We start from the raw sequence: 27,992 nt of genomic DNA on the forward strand, positions 1-27,992 counted from the left end.
CATGTTTTATTTGAAAGCCTTTAAAATGTTAAATGAAAAAATATGACTGAATTAGTTATTTACATATTTACATATTACACATACTACACGACCACCAAATGCAGTTTGCGACCGTTAAAAATGACGTTGTACCTAGTCACGGAAAATGGTACGATTGACAAAAAAGAATATTTTTATTTATTAAATATGACATTAAATATTTGTATGTAGGTGGATGTTAAGTGAATAATAATGTTAGTACCTTTGTATTAAAGTAACTACTGTAATAAATCATACAATATATGTATGGTTCAGAACTGGCGTCAAGTACTTATACCACACTATCGTGATTTCTTAAAAATTAAGCATCTATGTTCTTAAAACGAAACTTCTTTTCAGGCTTTATTCGCTTGAATTCCTGAGATTTCTCATTATACATGTGAAAAAAATCGTCACTATCATCGTCACCATCGCCTGGTGAGATAATCTCACTCTCATAGTTCCCTTCACATCACAAAAAAAACTTCTTTAGATCCCCAACAATAGAGTTCTCACGTGAATTTAAAAAAAAACCGAAATCTACGTGGACGAAATCACGGGCCTAATCCATACTAATATTATAAATGCGAAAGTGTGTCTGTCTGTCTGTCTGTCCGCTAGCTTTTCACGGCCCAACCGTTCAACCGATTTTGACGAAATTTGGTTCAGAGATAGCTTGCATCCCGGGGAAGGACATAGGCTACTTTTTATCCCGGAAAATTAAAGAGTTCCCGTGGGATTTTAAAAAACCTAAATCCACGCGGACGAAGTCGCGGGCATCATCTAGTATTTTATAAAGCTGAGCAGTTTTATATAAAAATATTGCCACAATGGACGACACAGATGAATTAAAGTTACCAAAGTTTTAGTTTTTAATTTAATTTGATGATACATATCTATAAAAACCCATCCATACAAATCCATCTCCATACAAAGTAATAATTGCGTTAGCATAATAGGCTACTTGCCTCATATCTAATTTCGTCCAATAAATGATTATTTATTATAGTATTTTGCTTAAGACAATGAAATATATCAATAACAATTATTAAAAACGCAGGATGGATATATAAATCCAATTTAAAAAAATACAATTTTTATTTTTATTTGAAACGCAGAAAACGCTGTCAGCCATGATGTGACAAAGTGTAAATATGTAAACAAAGAAATGTCATCCCTATGTCACGCGGGGACTAACGTAGTATCCATATATATAAAATTTAGAGTCCTGACTAACTTATATATCAACGCACAGCCTAAACATCTAAACAGCTGGTCCTAGATACATGAAATTTGGTGGGTGTGTTCTTTGTAGGTAAAGAGAAGGTATCCACTAGGAAAGGATTTTTTGAAATTCCACCCCTGAGTGGGTTAAATGGAGGTTTGAAATTTATGAAGTCCACGCGTGCGAAGTCACGAGCATAAGCTAGTTTTTATATATTTCTAAAAACTCATAGTAAACGTAAAAAAATATCGTTTTCTCGTTATAAATTGAATAAGTTATTAAGTAAGACTTACAACAAAGTGATCTTTGCAAAAATAAATTTGGGTTGAAGTCGTTAGTCATATAGGATCCCTTTAAGCAAGTCTTTGCGTGTTACGTATATTTATTTCACTGGGCACTCTAATTCACAACTTTCCTGTGGTCTTTATCGATGCGTTTTTTACATTCTTGGATGATACAATAACGATAATTACTATATTTTTCATGTAAACTAGTATAGAAGTCATGTTTATTAAACTTTGGGAGGTTATGCTGTTGTTTACAAATGCATGACGTCAGAGCACAGATAATCTATCGGCCAAACATGGCCGACAGTGTTTTTACCTGTCTAAGAAAAAAATATTTTTAAATTAAAGTTTTACGGTTTTTAGGGCGCAAAAAAATATAGTGTTAATTTTTTTGATATAATAGGACAAATATTAACCATTTAAGACCAACTTAAAAAAAGTGTCAAGTAGCCTATTTTAGCATTTTTCAAAGATTTTAGCAGGTTTTCGCAGTTTTTCGTCCAGTAGATCCAGGACCATGAATTTACTCTCGTCATGTACCTACTGACGTAATATATTTTAATAAACAGAGGTCTGACATCGTTGTATGCTAACGCTACTTGAGGGTGTGCGTTGCGGGGAAGTGGGAGTCGAGGTAACTGCATTCTTTCGGTGGTCGTGTAGTATCCATTCAGCAATCATTTTTATTTCAATATTTATATTAATGATGCAAGTAAATAAAATAACATGAGAATATTGTTAAAACACTTATTTAATTGATAAAGTATTTATTACTATGAGATTTAAAAGTTCGCTACAATATGGCCCATCAAATGTGTGCGTGCCTTAACAGTTATTAAAAATTGTTATAAAAAGTTTTATTAAAATTGATTAAACTATTGATTTATTACATTTATGATAAATATGCAATAAAGGAAGTTAAATAACAATAATTAATATACTAAGAACTAAGTAACATAATAATTTATAATTAATCTGTAATCACGCCACCCGTTGCAACTTCTTTTTTAAAATGACTTTCGTACCTTGAAGAAAAATTGAGTAGTTATTTAACAATCTGTTAAAAAATCTAATAGAAAGAGAGCCAGCGCGTGCCAGACCTTCGTTATTTTATAAAAACGAAAGTTTCTCTGCGTATTGTCCCCAACACAGAGAGGAACGATCACAAAGTTCGAGGGCGTCTGGAGGGGGTTGGCACGACACCAAGGTTGAGATCTATCTATAGATCGCGCTTTGACTTTGCTCAGACTTAATATTTTGTTAAACGAGACAGCGTTATATCGCTGGCACATATCTCTCTCGTTTTAACTGAAGCCTGAGTCTGAGCAAATTCAAAGTGCGCTCTATAGATCTCATGCTTAGTGCGGCGTCTGAGCGTCGCCGCTGCTTCATCCTACATAGAAATCGCTGTACGTTGCGACACGATGCGTTACGAATCGTGCGGCGTCGCACCGCACTCTCAACAGACTTGGGACTACAACGCCATAGATACTTTTCGCCGGAGTGGCAACGCGGTGCCCGTGTAGCACCCAATTCTCAAATCCACAGTGTGGCCACACGAGTAGATAATATAGACCAGAGGGGAAGCTTCATACTAGCGGCTGGCTGTAGGTTCACTCACTCTAGCGCAGCTCACGCACACCACGACGTGTCACGGACGCTCCGTTTGCCGCCAAACTGGGCGCACGGAGCGTCCGTGGCTCGTCGTGGTGTGCGTGAGCTAGTGTGAAGCTTCCCCTCTGGTAGATATTATAATATCTACTCGTGTGATGTGGCGCCGCAACGCACCAGAAAAGCATCGTGTCTCAGTCGAATTGATACTCACATCTCCAACGGTGGACACAGAAAGTGGCGTATGTTCCTCGGCATGAAGACGTCTGCTTGCACCTTGCTAACCTCCACAGCGTACTCTTCGAAGTCCTTCATGAGATCCTCGTCGACCGGTGGTCCTATGCCGGGGACGGCGTACACCATAGTAACCTGGAATTTGATTTTTTTTAATAACTAGCTGCCCTGGCGAGCTTCGTTCCGCCTATCGATATAGTCGATTAAATTTTTTTTAATTTTTCTATCCGTAAGTACCATCCTCGTACTTCAAGGAATATTATAAAAAAAGAATTAGCGAAATCGGTTCAAATGTTCTCGAGATTTGCGATGACCAATACATTTAGTGATTCATTTTTATATTATAGAGATAATAAAACGATTTGATCTCGAACAATGACATTTTGAGAGCTTAATTGACTCAAATATTATACAAGGTGTAACCAGAACGCTAGCAAAATCTTATGACAAATGACAACTATTTGCCGTATCTTTTAGTTTTAGCGATTTACTTAGTATAGCGTGCAAAACTCGGGTCAATGCCTCCAATTAGTGGCCTATTTACGTAACGTTTATTGACCTCTAGCGTCAGTCAGACGTTTTATTTGCAATATATACTATTAAAAATACAGGATTTTTTAATCAGTACCTTACCTGTCTTCGTTTTAGCTGGCGTTCTGGTTATACCTTGTATAACAGCTAATGCATGCATTTTGAGATTTCACTCGCCATTTTAGTTCTATGTGTCAACTGTCATGTCAAAAGTATGATTTTAGACTATTTTAAAGGTGAATCGTACGGTTCACCTTTGACATGACAGTTGACACAAAGCTAAAATGGCGAGTGAGATCTCTAGATGAACGCACTATACAAATATTATATTTTTAGATCTGTGTAGGTAGATACGTAACGTGTAAGGATAAGTAGCCCTCTCCCTCAGTTATTCCTATTTGAGTCTGAACACGAGGATTATGACTGAGTTTTCAAAAATCGACCAAGTGCGAGTTGGACTCACACGATGGGTTCCGTACCATCAAACAAGAAGAAGAAACTTATCACTTTTTTTTATTTTTATGAAGATCATTATGAAGATTTATTTGTTGTTATAGGTGCAATAGAAATACACATTTCGTGAAAATTTCAGCCTTCTACCGTTCTACTTTTTACGGTTCACGGGATACAGCCCGCTGACTGACAGACGGACGGACGGTCGGGTGGAAAATATTTTAATTACATCTGGTATAGCTTGCTCCTCCTCCTCAATCTCTTCGGTTTCCGGTGCAATCACGTCCATGTTGTCATCGAGGAATGTCTCCAGGAGGTCTTTGATCATCTGTACTTCTTCGGGTTTTGCCTAAAACAAAATTTGAGTAGTATTTTCATGCATTAACGTGGAAGACACGGTCTGCCCGCGAAATTCAAATTTAATTCGGTTATAACTAATACGACAAAGTAGGCTTATGGCATTCTAATTGAGCCCCTAGCAGTATCATCTTCACAGGCTTATATAAAAATCTTTACTTGAAAGTGTCCAGCTTAAGAAATTAGTCAAAATAATGAGTTTGACGTGAACTACTCACAAATTAGTTGACTAATTTCTTAAACTGGACACTTTCAAGTAAAGGTTTTTACATAAACCTGTAAAGATAATATTGCTAGGGGCGAAATTTGAATGCCATAAGTCTAATTTGTCGCATTAGTTTACAAAATTGTGAAAAACCAAATTAAATTTTAATTTCGCGCGCAGACCCGTGTCTTGGGCCTTAAGGTGACGCAGGACGCTCGACCAAAATTGGCAGCGCACGTGGGTAACATGTTTACTTTTCACTTGACATTGTATGAGAAAGTGGAGAGGCCCGATGATTTTCACTGAAATCAAGCGCGCGAAAAGGGTTTAGGAAAAGTATTTTTGAGAAAAAACTGCTGAATTTATGTTTGCAAAGTAAAGCTATTTCAACTAATGAATAAATAAACTACGTCTAATGATAAATTGTTTTAAAATTTTCATATCCCTAATCTTATTTATTTACACCCAAAGTTGTCATTAATTTAGTGTTAAAATAGGAATCTTTTGAGCCTCGTAACTTTTAAATCAATATTTTTTTCAATGTTTTATATATCAATAAACCTAGATAATGACAAGATAAATCGATATAATTCTTAGTTTTGTGCGTACAATATCGAATATTGTTGTAATTTCCCTCCTACGTTTGTATGAAGAAAGCACTGAACTGAGTCCCCTTAAGGATAGATAGCCCCCCAGCCACACACTGCCCGTGTGGCATGGGAAGTAGCGAGGAAAGGAGGCAGAGACGTAGGCTGAGATCTAGGTATAGAGTGCATTTTGACTTTTCTCAGACTTAAGATCGAGTTAAAACGAGACAGATTTATGTGAGAGATATACATCTGTCCCGTTCTAACTCTGTCTGTGTAAGCAAAGTCAGAGTGCGCTCTATAGATCTCTCCCGTATTGTGGCTGCGTCTCGCATGCCGCACGCCATGCTCGCCGTCCGGGCATGAACCAATCGCAAACGAAACTATTTTCTCATTGCATTTCGAATGTTTTTGAAAACATTTTTGAATGAGGAAGTTTCAGGGCAACGTTCGGTAAAATTTTCATAGATGGAGCTAAATAAGGCCACCACTAAAGATGAAAAATAATACCTGTATCTATATGATCTATGCTTTAATGTTTAGGTCGCGTAATCAACGACATAGATGAAGAGTAAGAGCTAGCGTGCACTGCAATTTTCCTTACGTTTCTTCCCCATAAAATGTGTGAACTATAATAGAAGTAATTAATTAATTTCGCATCCGATTTAAATTTAAAGCATAGATCATATAGAAATATAGGTATTATTTTTCATCTTTAGTGGTGGGGTTTTTTAGCGCCATCTATGAAAATTTTATCAAACGTTGCCCTGAAAATTCCTCATTGAATTTTGAATGTTTTTTGAAAACATGTTTGTGATTGGTTGGCTTATTTTAAAATAACCCAAAAACCTACACTTAGGTACTTAGTACTTACCTTCTTTTTCTTCAAGTCAGGATCAGGCAGAACGGCAATTTGCTCATCAATGTAGTCCATGATCTCTTTCTGGATGTTCGCCACGATGAATTCCCCGCTGGTGGTAGACATTTGACGTCCGGCGACCATGCCTGAAAGACAGATTTATGGCAGATATAGGTACATTATACATATTAAGAGCAGAGCCTCAATAGATCAATCGGTAAAGGAATGGAGTGAAAACCGAAAGGTCGACGGTTCAAACCCCGCCCGTTGCACTATTGTCGTACCTACTCCTAGCACAAGCTTGACGCTTAGTTGGAGAGGAAAGGGGAATATTAGGCATTTAACATGGCTAATATTCTTTAAAACAAAAAAAAATATCATCATGATCAACCAATCGCCGGCTCACTGCTGAGCACGGGTCTCCTCTCAGAGTGAGAAGGGTTTGATCAGTCTACCACGCTGGCCATGTGCGGATTGGTAGACTTCACACACCTTTGAGAACATTATGGACAACTCTCAGGCATGCAGGTTTCCTCACGATGTTTTCCTTCACCGTTAAAGCAAGTGATATTTAATTAGGTACATAAAACGCACATAACTCCGAAAAGTTAGAGGTGCGTGCCCGGGATCGAACCCCCGACCTCCGATTAGAAGGCGGACGTCCTAACCACTAGGCTATCACAACTTCCACATCCACATATTACCTATGTATATCTATCTACATCTACTTGCAATGTTGTTATTTGTCAAAAATGTTATGGAATTTTTGAGAAATAACAATATTACTAAATACCTAATTATCAACTAATTGTAGATAGGTATAGTACGCGACAGGTCGATATGGCAATCGGGGTGGGGACGTCCCGCACACCCGCACAGCCCCCGCGCTAACCCGGTGCGGGATAGCGCGGGTGACGTGCTGGTGTGCGGGACGTCCCCCCGCCTCATACCCCGATTGGCATCTCGACCTGTCGCATAGCCTATACATAGATTGATTAATTTATATTTAATTTCGGTCGTATGCTATTATTTTAATAAGGTACCTACAATATGACTGTCATTATAAAAGTCCTTTAAAAATAAATAAAACCGCTACGATACTGGACCGACCTATAGATACACAGACCGACTGAGCAGTCAAACTTAAAAGTATAAAACACCGCTCTGGTTGCTTCGGGCCTTGGGGGTTAAAATTAGTTCTGCCGACGTCAGCCAGTCGTATAATCATACATAATTCATAACCCCACTCCCGTCTTGCCTCTGCACTGGTGGCCACGCATGGTGGATTGCTTTGTCTATAACATCTTCGTCCATAGATTAATATGTAGACCTGAATCTTCGTCGTACGAGTATGATAACAGTTCACAACAGTTAGGGAACTTCTAACAAAACGTCAAGGCTTCGACCTCAAATGTTAGTAAGTACATTTGACGCAGGTAGCCTTCTGGTGCCCTATTTTTCTATTATTTCACGTCACCATAGCCTAATAATTGACAATATATCGTAGATTCATGATCAAACCGAGTGTTTCTTCACTCTGGTATGACTGTATAGGGCGTACATTTTGTACACATGTGTGCGATTCGTGCATGCGTAGTTGCGAAACTTGAAGCAACTTGTCAAGTTACATGTCAGAGATAAGGACGCACGCGCAAAACGAATTTTATTAATTGCGCATGTGCAACGCATGTCTAGAAAGGCAAACGAACACGGCTTGTGTCTAGATTGTGGTAGATGTATGATGTTTCACTAGATGGCGCTAGTTTAATCGTACATGACGTGATAACAAAACATTGAAACTAACAATATTACACAATAGACCAATCAATAATTAAGCCGTAAGACAGTTGAGAAGACTCATCATACACCACAGAGTACCTTCAGATTCATACATTCATTCTTAATTTTTGGAAAGTATTACAATCATGGTGATACTTTAAATAAATTAGTAGTTTAATGTTTCATATATCCATTGTATTTTAAAGTCCAGTTTGCCCAGACTTAGGACACTGTTAAAACAAGACAGTTGACATAAATCTGTCTATTATACAGGGTTACAGGAAAATAGGACACGATCCCGTTAAGGGGTTGTAGTACAGGACATGAGCTATCAAACGACCCCTGAAGTGCTTATGCAAAAGTATATCGTTTTCGAGTTATTTTTTTAAACTTTGCATCTAACGTGATCCCCAGGAACACAGTGGTCTCCTCTACTTTTAACATGTCATAAATCATTAAATTAATGTCATTGGTCGTCTTGGTATTGGGCAGTGCAAATTTAATACACTTGGATTTCCTTGCATTTAAAAGTAAATTGTTAATGAGAGTAAAGAATCTGAAGTCTAACCAAGATCATAGTTAGCAGATTTGTATCTGTCCACGATTTCTGCAATCTCGTCGAAAGTTTTCATTAAATCTGCACGGCGTTTCTCACGATCCTTGTAACTCTGGGATGAAAAATTATTCAAATGAAATTAGGATAGAACTAGTAAAGGATTATGATAGGGATAGAAAAGGTAACAGGATTATTTACTGTTGCATTGTGTTTCGCGTAAAGCTATCCTAAAATTTATATATTTGTGAGCTAGATAGTGCCCGCAACTTCCGTCCGTGAAATCACGGATTACGTAAAAATACGAATCGAATGAGTACGTATTTGTATGACGGCCTCTTTGAAGTCAAAGAGTCACCGATACGAACCGAATACGGATGAGTGCACAAACGCCCTGGTAAAATAGGGTGTTGAAATTTGTGTATTCCACGCGGACGAGGCCACGGGCATAAACTAGTTTAAAATAAGTGGTCGTGTTTACTTCGTTAATAAAATATTGAAGCTTTCGTCTCTCAATTTCAATTTCAAGTTCATCTTCCTCATCCTTCGTTTCTTCAGCTGTTTTTACCATAACCTCCTCGTCCAATTCCTCTTCTTCTGTCTGCGGTGCGTCTATTGGTTCACCTACGTTTTATCAATTATTTTCTAAATCATTAAAATATCTAATTTCAGAAACACATCAAAAATTACGGACCCGCGCGCGGGGTGATTACGTATCTCGCGACAAGCTTGCGTCAGGCGTAAATCTCGCGATCATTTCTGTCAAACGTCCGGCTAGAGAAAAACAGCAATAGCCACAAAGCATAGATAGATAGATAGAAATACTTTATTGCACACAAAAAATATTACATAACTATTACAAAAAACTAAAACTAAAAAATAATTTTATGCAAAGGCGGCCTTATTGCTCACAGCAATCTCTACCAGGCAACCTTAAGCATATTAAAATAAGAAGAAGAGAGACAGCAAATAAACTATCGCATTGCTACTGCTGTCGCGTTGCTGTCGCTACTGCAAAGTTTTACGTAATCATCCCGTCGGTAGCGCGAATCTCAAATCTTTTCGAAAATTGTGGCCTACCTTGACCAGCAGACTTGTATTTAGGTAGACCAGAATCTCATGAAAAATACGAAAATGAAATTCCAAAGTTAGCAACACACTCTGTGAATATACTGTGTACATACAGTGCGACAAGGCTCTCTTGGCACTTGAACGACATTGACAGGGGGGCGCTGTTGGAGAACAAAGGCTTAGAATATTCAAAAAAGAACAAAGGGGACACTTGACGTCAACGTTAGTTCCGATTTTCGCCACGCGCCAAGATAGCCTTGTTGCACTGTAGTAGGTACCTACCTACTCTGTGGTGAATATTCAACACATATTATTACAGTGCGACAAGGCTATCTTGGTGCGTGGCGAAAATCGGAACTAACGTTGCCCCTTAACTAAAGTGTCCCCCTATGCTCTCCAACAGCGCCCCCCTGTCAATGTCATTCAAGTGCCAAGAGAGCCTAGTCGCACTGTACTATGTACCTACATAGAATATTCACAGATAATAGTGTTGCTAACTTTGGAATTTCATTTTTTTATTTTTTATTTATTTATTCAGATACAAGTTAGCCCTTGACTGCAATCTCACCTGGTGGTAAATGACGATGCAGTCTAAGATTTCATGAGATTCCGGTCTACATATACCACAGTTGTCGAAATTTTTGATAAGCACGGCGCCCATGCGGACGAAGTCGCGAGCATAAGCTAGTCTTAAATAAATAAAAAGAAAAGGTGACTGACTGACTGACTGACGGTTCTGTCAACGCACAGCTCAAACTACTGGACGGATCGGGCTGAAATTTGGCATGCAGATAGCTATTATGACGTAGGCATCCGCTAAGAAAGGATTTTTGAAAATTCAACCCCTAAGGGCGTGAAATAGGGGGTTGAAATATGTATAGTCCACGCGAACGAAGTCGCGAGCATAAGCTAGTGAAAAATAAAATAAAACATAACCATAAAACTCGCAAGGTATTTCGTTTCCATCTTCGTTAAACGTTACTATTTTAACTCCTTCTTTCTTTTTTTCAACCCTTTCTTCTTTTTTTGTTAAATCTAGATTAGAAAAATGTGTAATTTTTGAGATTTGCTTTTGGCACATAAAGATGATACATAGTTTTTGCATTTCACGAAGACGAGTGGCTCATGCTTGTGTATAAGTCGTATCGGTATAAGTAAGGTAAACTAAATGTGCGTGTTTGCGAGCGCTTGCTCGAGACTGATTGGTGCAACATGCACGCACACTTATGCAATTCACATGTAAACGACGTAGCCACCAGTAAAGTTCACTCGTCTTAGTGAATTTCAAGAACTGTACTAGGTACAGTACGCGACCGAAAGTAATGTACATCAGCCTTTAGAATGATATTCGGTTTTGTAGAGCGTTGTTCTGCTATCTCCTTCTTAAGGTCGATGTACATTACTTTCGGCTCCGTACTGTACAGTCCGTTATCTGTTTGTAAGACAATAGTAAGTTTTTCTGTCAGCTTTATAATTCCACAATCACAGCTGTGAGTGCCGGGTAACATACCGTTTAGTGATGACTTTTTTTATTCCGACACAAGTTACACCTTGACTGAAATCTTACCTGGTGGTAAGTGATGATGCTGTCTAAAATAGATGAAGGCTAACTACAAAGGTGTATTTATGACAGTTTCATACCCATACCGGATCCCACCAGACCAAATCACTAATCAGAGACAATTTAGAAATTATAAATTCCCAAATTGCCCTCGTTGGGAATCGAAACCGGGACCTACCAATAAGACCGCAGGCCTCACGCCTTGGGTGCCAGCCAGGTAACCTCCCAGTGTGCCCGGGTGCTGCTGGTCCCTTTCGGATCTGTCCGAGGGGAAGAGCAGTATTCGGGACGGTGCACCCTGGTAACATAGCTAATAATTTCTCTTCGGGGATATTGTTGGCTATGGCTAATGACCTGGCAGGGGGAGGTTTCTCCGCGTGCCCCTCTGACTAGCAGAGGGCACAGTGGACGAGGCGAAGGAAGTTGGACCGGACAGGACCGCGTTGTTGCCCGTTGGGTCCACAGGAGGGGAGGCGCACATCGTTGGTGCGCCTCGGACGTGTACTGGGGGACCTTCCCTCCAGCTGGTTGACTGGCTGTTTAGCTGGCTGGCTTTCAGGAGGGGGGGGAGGGGATGTGTAAACGCATTTCCCAGCGTTAAAAAAAGGGCTCACGTCTACATCGAGGTCGTTAACAACTGGACTGGATGTTTGCATGACAAAATTATCTGGATATACTTAACTCTCTGCTCCATCAATCATTTTTCAATTATGATGGATGGAGTTGACTGATGCAGAAACTATTGTCTAATAAACGCCTGAGGGCATCTGTTAACTTACCATCAGAGGTGACTTCTTGAGTATCGACCAAAGTACTGCTGAGCTCTCGAAGCTTTTGCTGAAAAAACACCATACATTCATTAAGCTATGTACCTCCAGTGAGACTATACGGTGCAGAGCTGGTTAGGGTGCCCAAGTTCACATACCTGGGTCATGTGGTTACAGCAGACATGAAAAACAATTGTGACATTGATAGGGAACGGAGGGCGTTGGCGGTTAGAGGGAATATGACAGCTCGCAGATTTGCACGTTGCACAAAAGAAGTTAAGGTCACCTTGTTCAAGTCCTTTTGTCAGAGCTTCTACACGTGCAGTCTGTGGGTTGACTACACCCAAAAATCTATAAACGCTCTCCAAGTCCAGTATAATAACATCTTCAGAATGATGTTGGGACTGCCTCGGTACTGCAGCGCATCCGGTATGTTTGCGGATAACTGTGTAGACGGCTTCTTCGCAATCATACGGAAAAGGATCGCCTCAATGAAAAGTAGGTTGGAGAGAAGTCCCAACATTATCCTGAAGGTGATAGCAGACAGACAGGACAGCGCTCTCAAAGCGCACTGGATGTCTGCATTAGTTAATAAGTATATTAATTATATTAACTAACATAGAATAAGTTTCTTACTAACATACATTATATTATAATATAGTTACTAACATAGGTTAAGATGGTTATTAACATAATATTGTGGGCCTTTGTTGTCTGACAAAATAAAGATTATTTATTTATTTATTATTAAATATTATTACTGAACAAATAACAAAAAATATAACTTCTGCTTCGATACATTTTACATTTTTCATCGTAGCATTTTTCAGCGATGCATCTCTACTGAAAGCAACCTTTTTACTGACTGTACCTATCGCTGCAAAAAAGTCGCGGTCGGCTATTAAGATACAAGATTCTAATACACGTACGAGTACTGCTAGAATATGGAATACCCATCTTCAAAAGAAGAGTAAACTTTTACGGAGGCGCACTCCACCTTAGGCTGCATCATCTCTTGTTTGATGTGATTGCAGTCAAGCCTATACTCTGGTACAGTTAAAAATAAAGAGATCTCTAAATACTGGCTAGTTAGCTACGGTATAAAACATAATATAAATAGAACAATATGCGACTAACATCGACTTCTTCATTACGGGTAGCTCTACCTGAAATTTTATAATCATTGAAGTACCTTAGGCATCATCATTTACCATCAGGTTCGGTTGCACTCATGTAAGAGCCTAAATAATACTTAAAGTGGAAAGTCGGAAAGTCCTTGAGTGGGGACCGCGTTTAAGCAAGCGTAGTGTGGGACGCCCTCCAGCACGATGGACCGACGATATAAAGAGGCTGGCGGGAAGTCACTGGATGAGAAAGGCTGAGGACCGGGTGTGGTGGCGAGGTAAGGCCTATGTCCAACAGTGGACATCCACAGGCTGATGATGATGATGATGATAATGATGATATTTTAAAATTGAATTCACAACAATGAACTTATTACCAGGGCCATCTTTAACCTATTGGAGGCCCTGGGCATATTAGAATAATTGAGCCCCTATGACCATGATAGAGTAGTGGGTCGGGGTAAACAAGAAGGATCGAATATAATTGTCAGTCTTGACTATAGTTAACTATCTCTATGGTCCTCTGTTTGAGTGGGCCTTTTTGACCTTTGATATTATCGAAATAAATTTGTTTTTCGGTAATAAAATATCTGATAAAAGATCTGGCAGGGCCTAGTGGGCCCCTATCTATCGTGGGCCCTGGGCACGTGCCCAGAGTGCCCAGTGGGAAAGACGGGCCTGCTTATTACGTCTATTATAACTAGCTCTATCTTAGTCACTCTTTCAGTGAATAGTTTCAGTTTGCCAAGCACTGGCATAGTGAACTTAGCGAACCCAATCTACAAAATTAAATATAACCTTTCTCTATCTCAAATTGTGTCCCCGTTTTATCCGTGACACTTTTTCAATGAATGACCACGTGTCAGCTGTCCAAGTATTGGCAAAGTGAACTTACCTAATCCTAATTCAATCAAGTTTAGTAAGTAAGCAAATATCATATTTTCTCTCTCACAATAATAGTCATTCCGCTCTACCCAACTCGCTTTCATGGATGACAACTAAGCAAACAAAGGCTTTTTTCAATCTACAGTAATCTACTAAAATACAACCTTTTCTCTCTCTCAAATAACTCTCCCGCTCTATTTGTTTCGCTCTTTCAATGGACGGCGATCGTTCCAATTCGCCAATCACTGGCAAAGCGAGCTTGGCACTCAACCTTGGCGCATGAGAGACGTAGTCGCCAATAAGATTTAACTTCTGAAGGTGTCTGGTGTCTTGCCAGTAATCGTCTGACAATTTCTAGGAACAAAATATGTTTTATTTTTAGCCGATTGAGGAGCAGCATAACGGTAAAGTAGAATGTATGACCTCTCTCATCTTCTATAATAGCTGAATTATACAATAAATGTATAATAAAAAGAAAAGGCTGGGTTCGTCGTACAAAATCACATCGGGACTTACAACTCAAAACCTTACATCTAAAAAAAACCAATGTTATGCGTCCAAAACCATTTCCCCGGTTGTTAATTAAATAATTTGTGTCGAAAATAACACAAAAACAAAACTTATTTTAATTCAAAATAGAAGTATTATTTTAATCGACTCAGGACTTTTAATGAATTTTGGGAATTCTTCTTAAAATTAGTAGGTTGAGAAAGGAGAAGAAAGTTAGAACCAAGTTGATATGCGTGCGTGCAAAGCGGCAGGAAAGTACCTAAAGGAATAACATTATTAGACTTACTTCTTCCTCGATTTCTTTTTCTTTCTGCTGCTCTACTTCTTCCACTATGGACTCTTGTCTTGGAGTTTCACCTGATTAAAGCGAGACAAAATGTATTACAATAAAATATAGCTAGGTTGTTTCCTTTTTTAAACATGTAGTAAAGGTACTAAGCTTCTAAGTATAACTGATGAAACGATTTCACCGTAAGGTAAGTAGGTAGGTACAGTACGCGGCAGCAAGTAATGTACATCGGCCTTTAGAATGACATTTCGGTTTTGTAGAGCGTTGTCTCTGTCGCTCATACCAATATGACGTTTTGTCGGTCTCGACGGCAGAGACAATGCTCTACAAATCTGCTATCTCCTTCCAAAGGTCGATGTACATTTTTCTGCCGCGTACTGTATCCACATGTCAAAACTAAGCAAAAATAAGTAGTAGAATAAGGCAGTGGTCCGACCGCGCCAGCGAGAAAACGACTAACTATCGTATCGGCGATTTTCTCTCTCAAGAAACGCACAATAAATGTACCTACATTCCGTGTAAACGAAAGAGATGCATATATGAAAAGTTGCTCACTGACTGTTCACACTGCCGGCTACGACTCGATTTACTAGTTTTGTCGCTGAGTGACGAGCTTTCAAAAATAAACTCGTTCAGCGATGCTCGCTCGCTTGAACACGTGAAACGCGCACGCATGGTATGCTATCTTAGAACTCTGCTGCTAAACTAGATTAATAGCGCCATCTAGGAGCTGGATTTAGAAATAATGTTCCAGTGTTAACATGGAAATTATTTTTAATGACAGTGTTAACATAATAAAAAATACTCAAGTTCCAATATTGTGAAAAATTAAATTAAAAACATACTTTCTTTTTATTTGGAAAAAAGAAATATTCAATTATTATAAATTTTGCTAAAATTAAGCTTTATTTTTAAAATAATAGTTAAATGTTCTTCAAATTCTAGATTTTCATATCTATGGTCAAGAAAACTGGGTGACAAGTGTCAGAAAAGTTTGAAATTTGAATTCATTTCATAACGAAATTCTACGGTGGTTCTACAGTTTTGGGAGTAATTTTATTTGATATTAAAGATTTCACGACTTTTGCTTTGCTTTCGGACTCCGACGATCCCTACGTTTATTATTTTGGCTTGTTTTTTGGACTACTGTTTCTTGTGTAAACGATAACTTGGCATTCCCCCTGAACTCTGTTGCAATCTGATTTTGTTTAGTGGTTTAGAAGTTTAGATTTGTAAAATGTCTCAATAAGTATGTTGTGTGCCTGGCTGTTCAACTGTTGCAGGCGATGGTAAGTAAATTCGTTCTGTTTTATATCAGAAAGTATTGCTTGCTGCCTCATATACTCAATTGATTCAATCGGAAGATTGCCCTTGAAAGTTATCATTTCAAGGATGCAGTGATGCAAGGATGCCTTTTTGACAAGATGCGTTAGCTCTAGCACCACAGTTTTGTTTAATTGCAAACGTGAGATGTAGGTACTAAACCCTAAAATGTTGATGTTTGAACAGTGACTTAATGTTTTTAGCACTTTTCTCAATAGAAATAAGCTATTAGTCGGATCACTATAATTAGATAAGCTTGATGTTTAATATCTTTACTTCATTATGTATTTCCAGGTATCTCACTGCACCGTTTCCCCAACCCAAATCAGCACATTGATTTGTTTCAAGTGTGGCTGAAGAAGATTGGGGGTCATGTAGCGGAATTAGATAAAGATTACATTTACAGCAACAGAAGGGTCTGTCGTAGACATTTTGAGGACATTTATTTGTACCCAACAAAGTTGTGTTCCCTAGCCATCCCATCACTCTGTTTAGCAGGTTGGTTAGACATTTTTAAAGTACCTTTGTAACTAGCAAATATTTTCACTTGCTAATTGGTATATTTTAGATATTATGTAACTTGTCACAGAATATCAGACAGCTATGGTTTCAAGTTAATTATTTACAAGAACTTTTTATGTAGAAACATGGACTGTATGAAGAATGTATTTACTTTATTATGGTTTTGATATTGATATTTTTATTTTAGAGAATATGGCTGCTGCTGAAGCAATAATTGTTTCTGAACCGCATACTAGCTCCAGTTTCATATCAAATTCTAATGAAATGGAAATGGCACCAGGTAATTATAAATCTTAAATCTAAATATATAAAAGGAAAAGGTGACTGACTGACTGACTGACTGATCTATCAACGCACAGCTCCAACTACTGGACGGATCAGGCTGAAATTTGGCATGCAGATAGCTATTATGATGTAGGCATCCGCTAAGAAAAGATTTTTGAAAATTTAAATCCCTAAGGGGGTGAAATAGGGGTTTGAAATTTGTGTAGTCCATGCGGACGAAGTCGAAAGCATAAGCTAGTTAGTACCCTATAATTTTAAATCGCCTTTAAGTTTATTTTTTAACATGGCAGATATGTATATGCCATACAATAGGAAATGCAAAAAAATAGTGTTTTTGATTTACATGATCATATCATTTCAATTTAATTAGATACTAATAGAATAGTGTAGTATAACTTAAATGAACTACTGATGTGAAAGTTTGATACCTTTCAAATCAAACATCATTTTTTCATTTCCATTGTTGGTAGCTTTAGTATTAACTAGTGACCTTACCTTCGCATGGGTAGCTTATTACAGTTTTCATGTGGATCTCTAATTTTTTGAAAATAAAATATAGCTTATGTTACTCAGGAATAATGTAGATTTCTACTTGTAAAAGATTTTTTTAAAATTGGTTGGTATAGATTATCGTATTATTATCTCATGTGTTATTTTTGGTATTTTGCAGGACTTGTTGCAACATCAAGTAAAGCAGTACCTGCAGTTGCTATTAAGTTAAACTCAAAGGACAATTTAAAAGGTATATCAGAATCCTTCGTTTAAACTAAAAAGTTTTTATAACTTACTTGGATTAGTTAAATATTATAACTGTGGTGATCATGCCATGCTTCATACTCTGTCTGTAGCAGACACTTTTAAAAACAAATTCATGTGGACAAAGTCTCAGGCATATCAAGTTGGGATCAATATTTTTTCTGCCCCAAAAATGCCAGGTTGTCTAAATAACTCTGTATAATATGACTTCAAGACAACAATATTATACACGGTCAGAAAGACTAGCAGCAGAATAACAGTAAAAAGGCTCTATTTTGATAACCCTAAGAATTTATTGCTCATTGATAATATCTTTAGTCATGATCAACTCATTGCCAGCTTATTACTGAGCATAGGTCTCCTCTAAGAGTGAGATGAGTTTAGGCCATCGTCTGCCATGCAGGTTTCCTTAAGATATTTTTTCGTTCACCATTAAAGCAAGTGATATTTAATTTCTTAAAATGCACATAACTCTGCAAAGTTAGAATTGATTGCACCCCCAACCTGTCGAAAAGTCATAGCTACTAGGCTGTTATACGATTGCACTGAATGACGAACCATGATTAATCATGGATGGATATTTGATGTCATTTTACTTTCAGCTAAGAAGTGGGTTCTCACCAAACAAGAGAAGGAACTCTGCAAAGAAATTTCAAATATGAGACATCAATTAAAAAAATGTCGAATACAGAAAGACTACTTTAAGAAGAAGGCTGCTATTAAACTTAAAAAGACCGAAGCATTTGAGCTTTTGATGAAAAATATGAGTGAAGAGACAAAAACTTTTTTTGCTATGCAAGTCACTCAATTTGGAAAGAAAGCAAAAGGAAGACGCTTCACAATTAAAGAAAAAATTCTTTCCCTTGCATTGTACAAGCGCAGTCCAAAGGCATATAGGTTTCTAAGTTCTTTTAGTGTTTTGCCTAAGAGAAAAACACTTTCTACTTTATTACAAAAAATAAACCTCAAGCCAGGTAAAACCGTGGAATTATTTGAAGAATTAAAGAAACCTGTAACAAAGTTAAATGACAACCATAAGTTTTGTACGATTATCTTTGATGAAATGGCAATTTCACCAAATTTAACCTACTGCAGAAAAAATGATGAAATTATTGGTATGGTGGATGACGGTGAGGAAAAAAAGAAGCAAATTTGTGACCATGTTTTGGTGTTTATGGTGAGAGGTATCATAAAAAAATTCAAACAACCAGTTTATTTCACATTTTGTAGAGGCTCTACTAAAGCAGACAGCTTAAAGGCACAAATAAAAACTGTCATAAGAGAAGTAGAAGCCACAAAGTTGTGGCCACTGTTTGTGACCAGGGGGCATCAAACCGAGCTGCTATAAACAGTTTACTAAATGAGACTAGAATAGAATATTTAAGAGACAACAAAGAATGGACTGGTGGGTTTTTTGAATTAAATAAAAAAAAGATTTTTCCTTTATTTGATGCACCCCATCTGATGAAGGGTATAAGAAATAATTTGTTGAACAAAAATTTAATGTTTACCCAAGATGGGAAGCAAAAAGTTGCAAAATGGCAGCATTTAGAAGAAATGTACCACAGGCAGCCAGGCTATAAAGGTGTCCGCTTGGTGCCTAAATTAACGGCGCAACATGTTGTGCCCAAACTAATACCTAAAATGAAAGTGAAACACTGCACTCAGGTATTCAGTCGGACAGTCGGCGTTGCTCTTGGATATATGGCAGGTACCTACTTGATTTGTATACTGATGTACATTGCTCTCTTTACCATTGTCAAAGTTGGTGGATTTTACTCTTTATGCAAGGTTTTCTACTTCATCATGATCATCATGATCACTCCACCGCCGGGTCACTACAGAGTAGGAGACGACGTCATAACCACTAGGCTATCCAGCTTATTTGTGTATTGTGTTCCATTCTTATTAATTAGTAGAATAGAATATTTTAATTTTTACTTATTATAATTTATTTTATGAGTATTTAACATGTCCTTTTTTTCTTTTTAGATTGTGGGCAACTTCCAGCTGAAAATAAAGACACGGCCGATTTGTTAATATTGATGGACGAATTATTTGATTCTGTGAATGGGAGTTACAGCAAAATAAGAAACGGTAAAATTTATAGAACTGCTGTAACTCCCAAATCTCCTCATCACCAGTTATGGAGAAAAAGTTTGCCAGTATTGAAGTCCATGGTCTTTGTTACAAAGGATGGGAGAAAAGCCTCTGTTCCATCAATTTCGAGCTGGATAAAAACAATTGAAGGGTTCCAGTTATTAATCAATCATTTAAAGTCCCTCAATGTAACTTCACTTTTGTTACGACATTTCAATCAGGACCCCTTGGAAAACTTTTTTGGTGCAATAAGAGCACAGGGCCATTCAAACAATATGCCAAATGCATATGGGTTTCAAGCAGCATATAAGACGTTAATGGTAAATAATTTAACATCTCCTCATTCTGTCGGGGCAAATTGTGAAAAAGATGGGGACTTTTGCCTAAACAATTTAAAAAATCTTATAAAAAGTAGCGAAAAGAGTAACGAAGAAAACATAGAAAATATAGAAATAGATTTTAATGATTTGAACATTGAAAATATAAATACAAATAAACTAATTGAAGGCAAATCTCCGACAGATGTAGAGAGGTGTGCGGCAGTAGCATATTGCAGTGGATGGCTTGTGACAAAAGTGCAAAAAAAAGTTTTCAAAAGTTGTCCTGAATGCATTGAAGTGTTTAAAAGTAAGGAACTGGAGGCTTTTCATAAACATATTAAAATTAGCGAATACAATGACAAAGGATGGCTATGTTATCCGACGAGAAACATTTTTGATTGCTTCGCTGAGATCGAAAATCACGTAATTGAAATTTTGAAAAACAGAAGTAATAAAAATAAAATACAAGAGTACGTAAAATTAATACTATTATCAAATATAAATTTTAACTTTATATCATGTAGCTCACATAGAGACAAAATTATTAATTTTTTGACCAAGGAAACTGTCATTTTTTTTATAAATAACTGGTGCAAAGATATTAATTTTATTTTAAATGGAAAAATTCACTTTTTTGATTCAAGAGATCCACTTAAATGTGATGCTGATATTTATTATAAAAAAAATAAATTGAAAAAGTTTAAATAACTTATAAGTTGTGTTTAATTTTTGAATTAAATTTGATTGGCGGGAGTTAAATGCCATTGTGATATTGGTAATTATCAGTATTGCCAAGATAAGTACCATTATCCATTCAAAACTCCCGCAAATCAAACACCACATTCCTACCTAATTTAAAAAACTATAAAGTATGTATATAGGTAGGTATATATACTGGGTATTGGCTGTATTTAGTACCAAACCCGTCTCCTAGATGGCGCTTTTCAAGTGGGCGCCTTGACGGCCCGACTTACCAGTCTATCTCCCTATATACACTGTAGTCTGTGCGCGCACGCAGGTTTGCACAGGACTGAGCGACCGCGGGCGAATGGCGCGAGTAATCGCTTGTCGCACTTGCACACTCGCTTATAGCCCGGCGACAAAACTATCGAAACTATATACTCGCTTCGCACTGATCGCCAATTCGTTTAAGTTTCTAGTTCTACTCGTTTCTCTTTCATCGTCGGCGGTCGGACCACTGCCTCAAAAGTACCAACCTTCTCTATATCCATTGAAGTACTTGACGTGTTTGGAAGCGTCTAACCGTGCCAAGTACTCGTACATCAAGACGTCAGTGATTGGCATTGCAGCCGAGCCGCCATCAGGTTCCTTGGTGAGAGTCTCGAGATCGAACGAGATTGAACGTCCACAAAAATTAACAGCGCAGAGAAATACTCGAATGAGATTGAACGGCTGAAGTTTATAGCCATTACAATTAGCTTTGCCATAGGTTACCTGATTAGCTAGAACTTTCAGGCACCCTGTAGTCAGTACCCGTAGTACAAGATTTTACGTCTCACCAAACGAAACCAAATTCGAGAGTCGAAATACTTCCGCGTTACAGTAAAATGGACCTAAACAGCCTTGAATTGAAGTCAAATATTCAATGCCACTGATTTTAATTTCGCAATGTTTCCGCTTGGAGCGCTGGCTGTAGAAATGTAGACAAACTTGAGCTTTAAAACAAGGCATTTAAGATCCAGTTTACTGTAACGCGGAAGTATTTCGACTCTCGAATTTGGTTTGGTTTGGTGAGACGTAAAATCTTGTACTACGGGTACAGGCCTCCTTCGGTGCTGTAGATGAGGTACTCGAGCCGCAGCTTGACAGGCGGGGGTCAGTTTTGCGATAGCGCAGAAAAGTACTCTAAAGACTATCGAAGGAGGTCGTACGGCTATTTTAATGGCAAAAAACTAAACAAAAATAAGTAGTAGACTAAATGTACCAACCTTCTCTATATCCATTGAAGTACTTGACGTCTTTGGAAGCGTCTAATAGTGCCAAGTACTCGTACATTGTCAAGAAGTCGGTGAGTGGAATTGCGGCCGAGCCGCCATCAGGTTCCTTGGTGAGGGTCTCACAGAGGAGAATCATGGTGTGTGTTAGGGTCTAAAAGAAAATATACTGTTATTAGCTTATGCTCGCGACTTCCTCCACGTGGACTACACAGACAAACCCCTATTTCACCCCCTTAGGGGTTGAATTTTCAAAAATCCTTTCTTAGCGGATGCCTATGTCATAATAGCTATAGATGCATGCAAAATTTCAGCACGATCCGTCCAGGAGTTTGAGCTGTGCGTTGATAGATCAGTCAGTCAGTCAGTAAGTCACCTTTTCTTTTTATATATTATTCAGATTTAATGCCCAAGCCTCGATGTGTCGACGACACATCGAGGCTTGGGCATTTGTCGACTATATATCTATTTATTAAATTAAGTAGACTTAAGACTAGTGAGGAATTTATTTAATTAATCGTCTAAATAATTTATTCAGAGTCCAACGACTTTCCTTCGTTTTTTCTTGTTTTGTTACTTAGTTTAGGAAATGTAGGATAACTTGTCACTCCCTAAGCATGCTGTGTTTACCTATAATTAACCGACTTCATTAGCTTATCGTTTTGCGAAAGTATATTGTAAAATTATAATTGTTATTTATGTATTATTTTATGTATGTATGTTTACCAACAGCTTATAACATTTAGGTAGGCTAAATGTTATAAGCTGTTGGTAAACCCAATAAAGAAAAAAAATCATTCCAACAAAACATAAGTTTAAGAATCTGTGATATTATCTAGACGATGCCGATTTTAGATTCTCATGCTTGTGAACTGTGAAGTCACTGTTGAAAGTTATTCTCTTAGCTACAGAAAATGCTAAAGTTAAAGGAAAAAAATAGTAATGCACCTCACTGTCTGTATTAATGTGTGTGCTTACCTTCGTCAGCAATCCACCAGCCACAGCTATAAAACGTAAAAACGGAACGGTGTCTTGTCTCATATACACTGCGCAGAGGCAGAAAATTCTCTTCAGCTCTGCTGGATCCAGGCAGAATCCTCGCCAGGCCTTGCGCACTACTGGTAAGGGCAGATCGGTCATGCCAGCCAACTGGAATGGAACATTTTTATTTATAAGACTAGCTGATGCCCGCGACTTCGTCCGCGTGGAATTATGTTTTTAAAATCCCGTGGGAACTCTTTTATTTTCCGAGATAAAAAGTAGCCTATGTCACTCTCCAGGTCTTTATCTATACCCATGCAAAAAATCACGTCAATCCGTTGCACCGTTGCGACGTGATTGAAGGACAAACCAACAAACAAACACACTGTCGCATTTATAATAGGGGTACTGATGACAAGCTAGCCCAAGCAAGCTTGATGGTGAGAGTGGGTTAACCAGGAAAGTATTATGGTGATATAGGAATACTAGATGATGCCAGTGACTTCGTACGCGTGGATTTAGTTTATTTCAAAAACCCCGTGGGAACTCTTTGATTTTCCGGGATAAAAAGTAGCCTATGTCTTTCCCTGGGATGGAAGTTATCTCTGTACCAAATTTGACCAAAATCGGCTGAACGGATGGACCGTGAAAGGCTAGCAGACAGACAGACACGCTTTCGCATTTATAATATTATTGCGGATATGGATGGTAGTTAATGGAAAGCTGAATTCTTTTGCAGCACGTCATAGCCTGTATGTCCTGTAGACTGTATTGTTACGGCGCAGAGAAATACTCGAACGAGATCGAACGAGATTGAACGCCCACAAAAATTTACTTTGTTATAGGTTACCTGATTAGCTAGAACTTTCAGGCACCCTCTAGTCAGGCCTCCTTCGGTGCTGTAGATAGGGTACTCGAGCCTCAGCTTGACAGGCGGGGGTCGGTTTTGCGATAGCGCAGAAAAGTACTCGAACGACCACCGAAGGAGGTCGTACGGCTGAGTTTTGATGGCAGCTGAAAAGTTACCTCTGTTCAAAGAGATTTGTTTCAGAGTAAGTATGTTTCTAGCCTTATTCAAGTTGGTCTTGCCGCACTTTTTGCAAGTCAAGATCTTTAAGTTTGTTATTTATTCAGCGATTTGGTATGTTGGATCGTTTCTTATTGCTTATCTAGACTAGACCTTGTGGTATTCCAAAACTACTACAAAATGTCACACTAATATTATAAAGGCGAAAGTTTGTATACGTGTGTCTTTATGAGTGTGAATGTTTGTTTTGTTACTCTTTCACGCACAAACTATTAAACGGATTTGGCTGAAATTTGGAATAAAGATAGATTATACATACCCTGGATTAATACATAGGCTACTTTTTATCCAGGAAAATCAAAGGGTACCTACCCACAGGGATTCGTAAAAAAACCTAAATCCACGCGAATGAAGTCGCAGGCAACAGCTAGTTTTTAATAAAACGTTGTAGTTTACCACCGGTTCGGAAAGCAGCTTCTACTGAGAAAAGCCAGCAAGAAACTCAACATTTACAAAAGGAAAAATAATAAATTTGACATTATTATGACATTATTTACCTTTACAGTATCTTTTCAGTATATAAGGGAACTTCGGTGGTATGACGATCTGCTGGGAGCAGTACATCTGCTCGATTAACTCCGGCATTCTGGATCTTTTACTGTTTCCACCTAGAAAGATTTCCACCACCTCTTTTCACCACCACCACTCTTTCCACCTAGAAAGCAACTATGTATTTTCAAGAGATTTTAAAATATCTAAGTAGGTATAAGTCTCGCACTTGCTAATGCGCGTGGCCGCCATTTTAGTGACGTCAGCACTAGACTTCGAGCTGATGGTATATTTTTACTTAAATATACGTCAACTGACGTCATTTCGATGTTAGTGAGACATGGTTCCAGCGCAATAGCAATTTGCGGGACTTATATAGTTTTTATTAATTTTATTTTTATTTATTTATTTTTATTTTTCATGTACCAAAATTGTAGTTACAAAGTAATAATAAATTAAGTTACATTGAAAAAGGCTTATCTCTAAACAGAGATTTCGTCCAGCTTTCTTTTTCTTAGCATTAAAAATGCGAAAATCGGTTTGCTTATTGGTTTGTTCGTTTGTCCTAATATAATATCGTAACGGAGCTCTCACCGGATCGACGCGTCGTGATTTTTACATGTCTAGATATAATTAAAGACCTGGAGAGTGACATTGGGTTTTTTTTATCCCGGAAAATCAAAGAGTTTCGACGGGATTATTATCTAAATCCACGTGGAAGTCGTGGGCATCAGCTAGTTGGAAATAAGTTGACATTCGATACTGAAGTACAAGAGTGAGAATATTAGGAGTAGATAAGTTTATCAGGCAAAGTAGAAGGAGAACTTCGATGTGATCCTACGTGAATCAGTTTCTTCGAACTAGGCAATGAGCATAGACCTATGTAATGAGGTGGAGAAAGTTAGGTTGGTACATCGATATAAATAACAAGATAATAAGCCCAAGCGAACAACATTTTTCACGGTTTTGGAAATAAATCAGCGCCACGTCTTAGATACTAATTAACGACCCGTTTGAAATCCGAGGTTGCATTGGTGCTAAAGCACTACTGAATCGGTTCCATTTTGTTTGTTCAATGGCCCTTGGTACATCGATGCCCTGACCTGACCATACGAAGTAATATATAAGTCAATGGGTTGGTATAAGTAGGTGTAGGTAGGTACTACTGTAGATAGGCCCACTGGATATATGTATTATAGAACTTTACCTGTCCAGCCTGTCCACAAGTTAACAATTTTAACAAACCATATAGCTAAATCACTCACCAAACGTTGTAAAAATTCGCGTGTTTTATTATTTGAATGACGTTTCTAAGTTGTGTTTTGTATTGTCATAGCAACGGCTAATAGCCAATGATGCTCGTTTTCTCGGCGCAAAAAGCGCGGTTTTAATGATTTATGCATTCCTAGTAAAAACTAGGTAGCTTGGGATCAAGGAACGGTAAGGTAGTAAGGTAAAGTCTGGAAGAGTCTTGGAGAGGTATCTACCGTTCTTTTCACTACCTCCCTAAAACAACTTCGATAACGCGTAAGACTGGGTTGAATACTAAAACACATCGTGTTTCTAGCTTAGTGACTGTTTTTGGGGTTCTTTACCTCAAAAGGAAAAACGGAATCCTGATAGGATCACTTCGTTGTCTATCGATCAAGAAACCTACAGGGTACTTCCCATTGACCTACAACCATGAAATTTGGCACCTAGGTAGGTCAAGTAAGGGGAAAATCCGAAAACCCTGAATTTGTGGTCCAAAAAAAAATGTTTTCATGGACAAATAAAATTAGTATTTTCAACTTTCAAAGTAAGATTAATATATACCTACCAAGTGGGGTATCATTTATGAAAGGGCTTTACCGGTACATTCTAAAACAGATTTTTAATTATTTTTATGCATAATATGTACTTAGTTTTTGATTTATCGTGCAAGATGTCGAAAAAATACGATTGTACCTACCTACTACGGAACCGTCGATGCGCGAGTCTTACTTGCACTTGGCCGGTTTTTTAACATAATATTTTAGCAACTTATTGGGCAAAATGGATAAAATACACAAAATATCAAAATCAGATACATAACAATATCGTAGCAGCTAACACTAAAATATTGTAAAGAGACGTTTCTATATTCGGTTGTTATTTACTTTTTCAGCTATGCAGATTTCGTACAATACATTTGAAAGAAGTTAAAAAAAGTAGTTAAAAATATTAAAATAATATGCAATATTATGTCTACCAAATTATTAGTAGGTACAAATTACAATCGGGTTTTTCACTAGAGCTACACTTTATCATTTTAATCAACATAAAATAAAATTCCATCGTGAAAGAATTCACGAATAATAAAATTTTCAACGGTTAGTTACACGCACAAAGTTATCAACATAAATCCAAATACTTAATTAGTTTTCCCGCCACGGCTAGTTCTTCGCCATTTCTGTACTATTACTGCCATCTAGCGATGATCTACGGAGTTACTGTGATAAATCAATCACGTGGTCTGTAGAGCGGTGAAAAAAACACAAAACCTGTTTCGTAGGATGACGTTTCGCCCGTGTTTTGTGCCGTGAGCTTTTTAATGGTACAAATATTTTGTTATAGTGTTAATTATACCACAAAACAGTGATATTAGTGTGTGAAATACCCAATGTACAGCTAAATTTGGCCGAGAAAGTTCATTTTAAACGTGTTTACCAGTGGCTTATATTGAAAAATTGGATAATAAGGACGAGTGAGCAAATCTGTTAGATAGTCTGCAAGGTACATCTCGTATTAAGTGTAATCGCGGAAAAAATGTGACCGAATCACTACAATCCTTATAATGTGTGAATGTATTATGAATTGTGATACAAAATAGTGAGAAATGGGTGACAGGCTGAAACATCCATTCAAAGTGAAACCAAAAACACTTGTGCTTTTCGGATAATGGATTTAATGTCGGATTTATCGCCACTGAGTAAGTATCAACTTTCCTTTACTCTAAGCTTTACACCTTTCAAAAAAAATATTCTACATTTTTGTAAAAAAAAAAATTAATTTATTTAAAGGCATTTTACAATTTCATCATCGATACAGAATATGCAAATCACTTCAAAAATTAAATGCCTATCCCAAAAAAACCGAAATCGGAATGATAAACAAATAGTGATGTGACATTGTGATAAATATATTTTTATCGATATTTTATATTATACCTACCTATTTTAGAAATCGATAGAGTTCAATACCTATTTATTTTCCATTTTTCTACATAAAAAATTCTTTACTTGCTGAT

The 27,992-nt window shown here is 37.6% G+C and overlaps 1 protein-coding gene across 2 annotated transcripts; it reads right to left on the reverse strand.

Moving 5' to 3' along the window:
• Positions 1-2,324: 2,324 nt before the first annotated feature.
• Positions 2,325-27,988, reverse strand: LOC117985463 (ropporin-1-like protein). 2 transcript variants are annotated; one of them, XM_069501014.1, is made up of 13 exons: positions 27,917-27,988; positions 24,733-24,890; positions 23,999-24,162; positions 23,146-23,316; positions 22,162-22,321; positions 14,904-14,974; positions 14,272-14,461; positions 13,236-13,264; positions 12,111-12,168; positions 6,383-6,513; positions 4,589-4,708; positions 3,356-3,510; positions 2,325-2,555 (listed from the first exon to the last, which is right to left on the reverse strand). In XM_069501014.1, the coding sequence occupies exons 2-13, from the start codon at positions 24,818-24,820 to the stop codon at positions 2,501-2,503; spliced, it is 1,392 nt and encodes a 463-aa protein (XP_069357115.1). In that variant the 5' UTR covers positions 24,821-24,890; positions 27,917-27,988; the 3' UTR covers positions 2,325-2,500. The 2 variants fall into 2 exon arrangements, with proteins under 2 accessions (XP_069357115.1, XP_069357116.1); XM_069501015.1 differs by lacking the exons at positions 13,236-13,264; positions 14,272-14,461; positions 27,917-27,988 and adding an exon at positions 26,676-26,727.
• Between the last annotated feature and the right edge of the window lie 4 nt (positions 27,989-27,992).

The sequence above is a fragment of the Maniola hyperantus genome, chromosome 9, assembly GCF_902806685.2.
Source record: "Maniola hyperantus chromosome 9, iAphHyp1.2, whole genome shotgun sequence".
In the NCBI taxonomy this organism is placed as follows: Eukaryota; Metazoa; Arthropoda; class Insecta; order Lepidoptera; family Nymphalidae; genus Maniola; species Maniola hyperantus.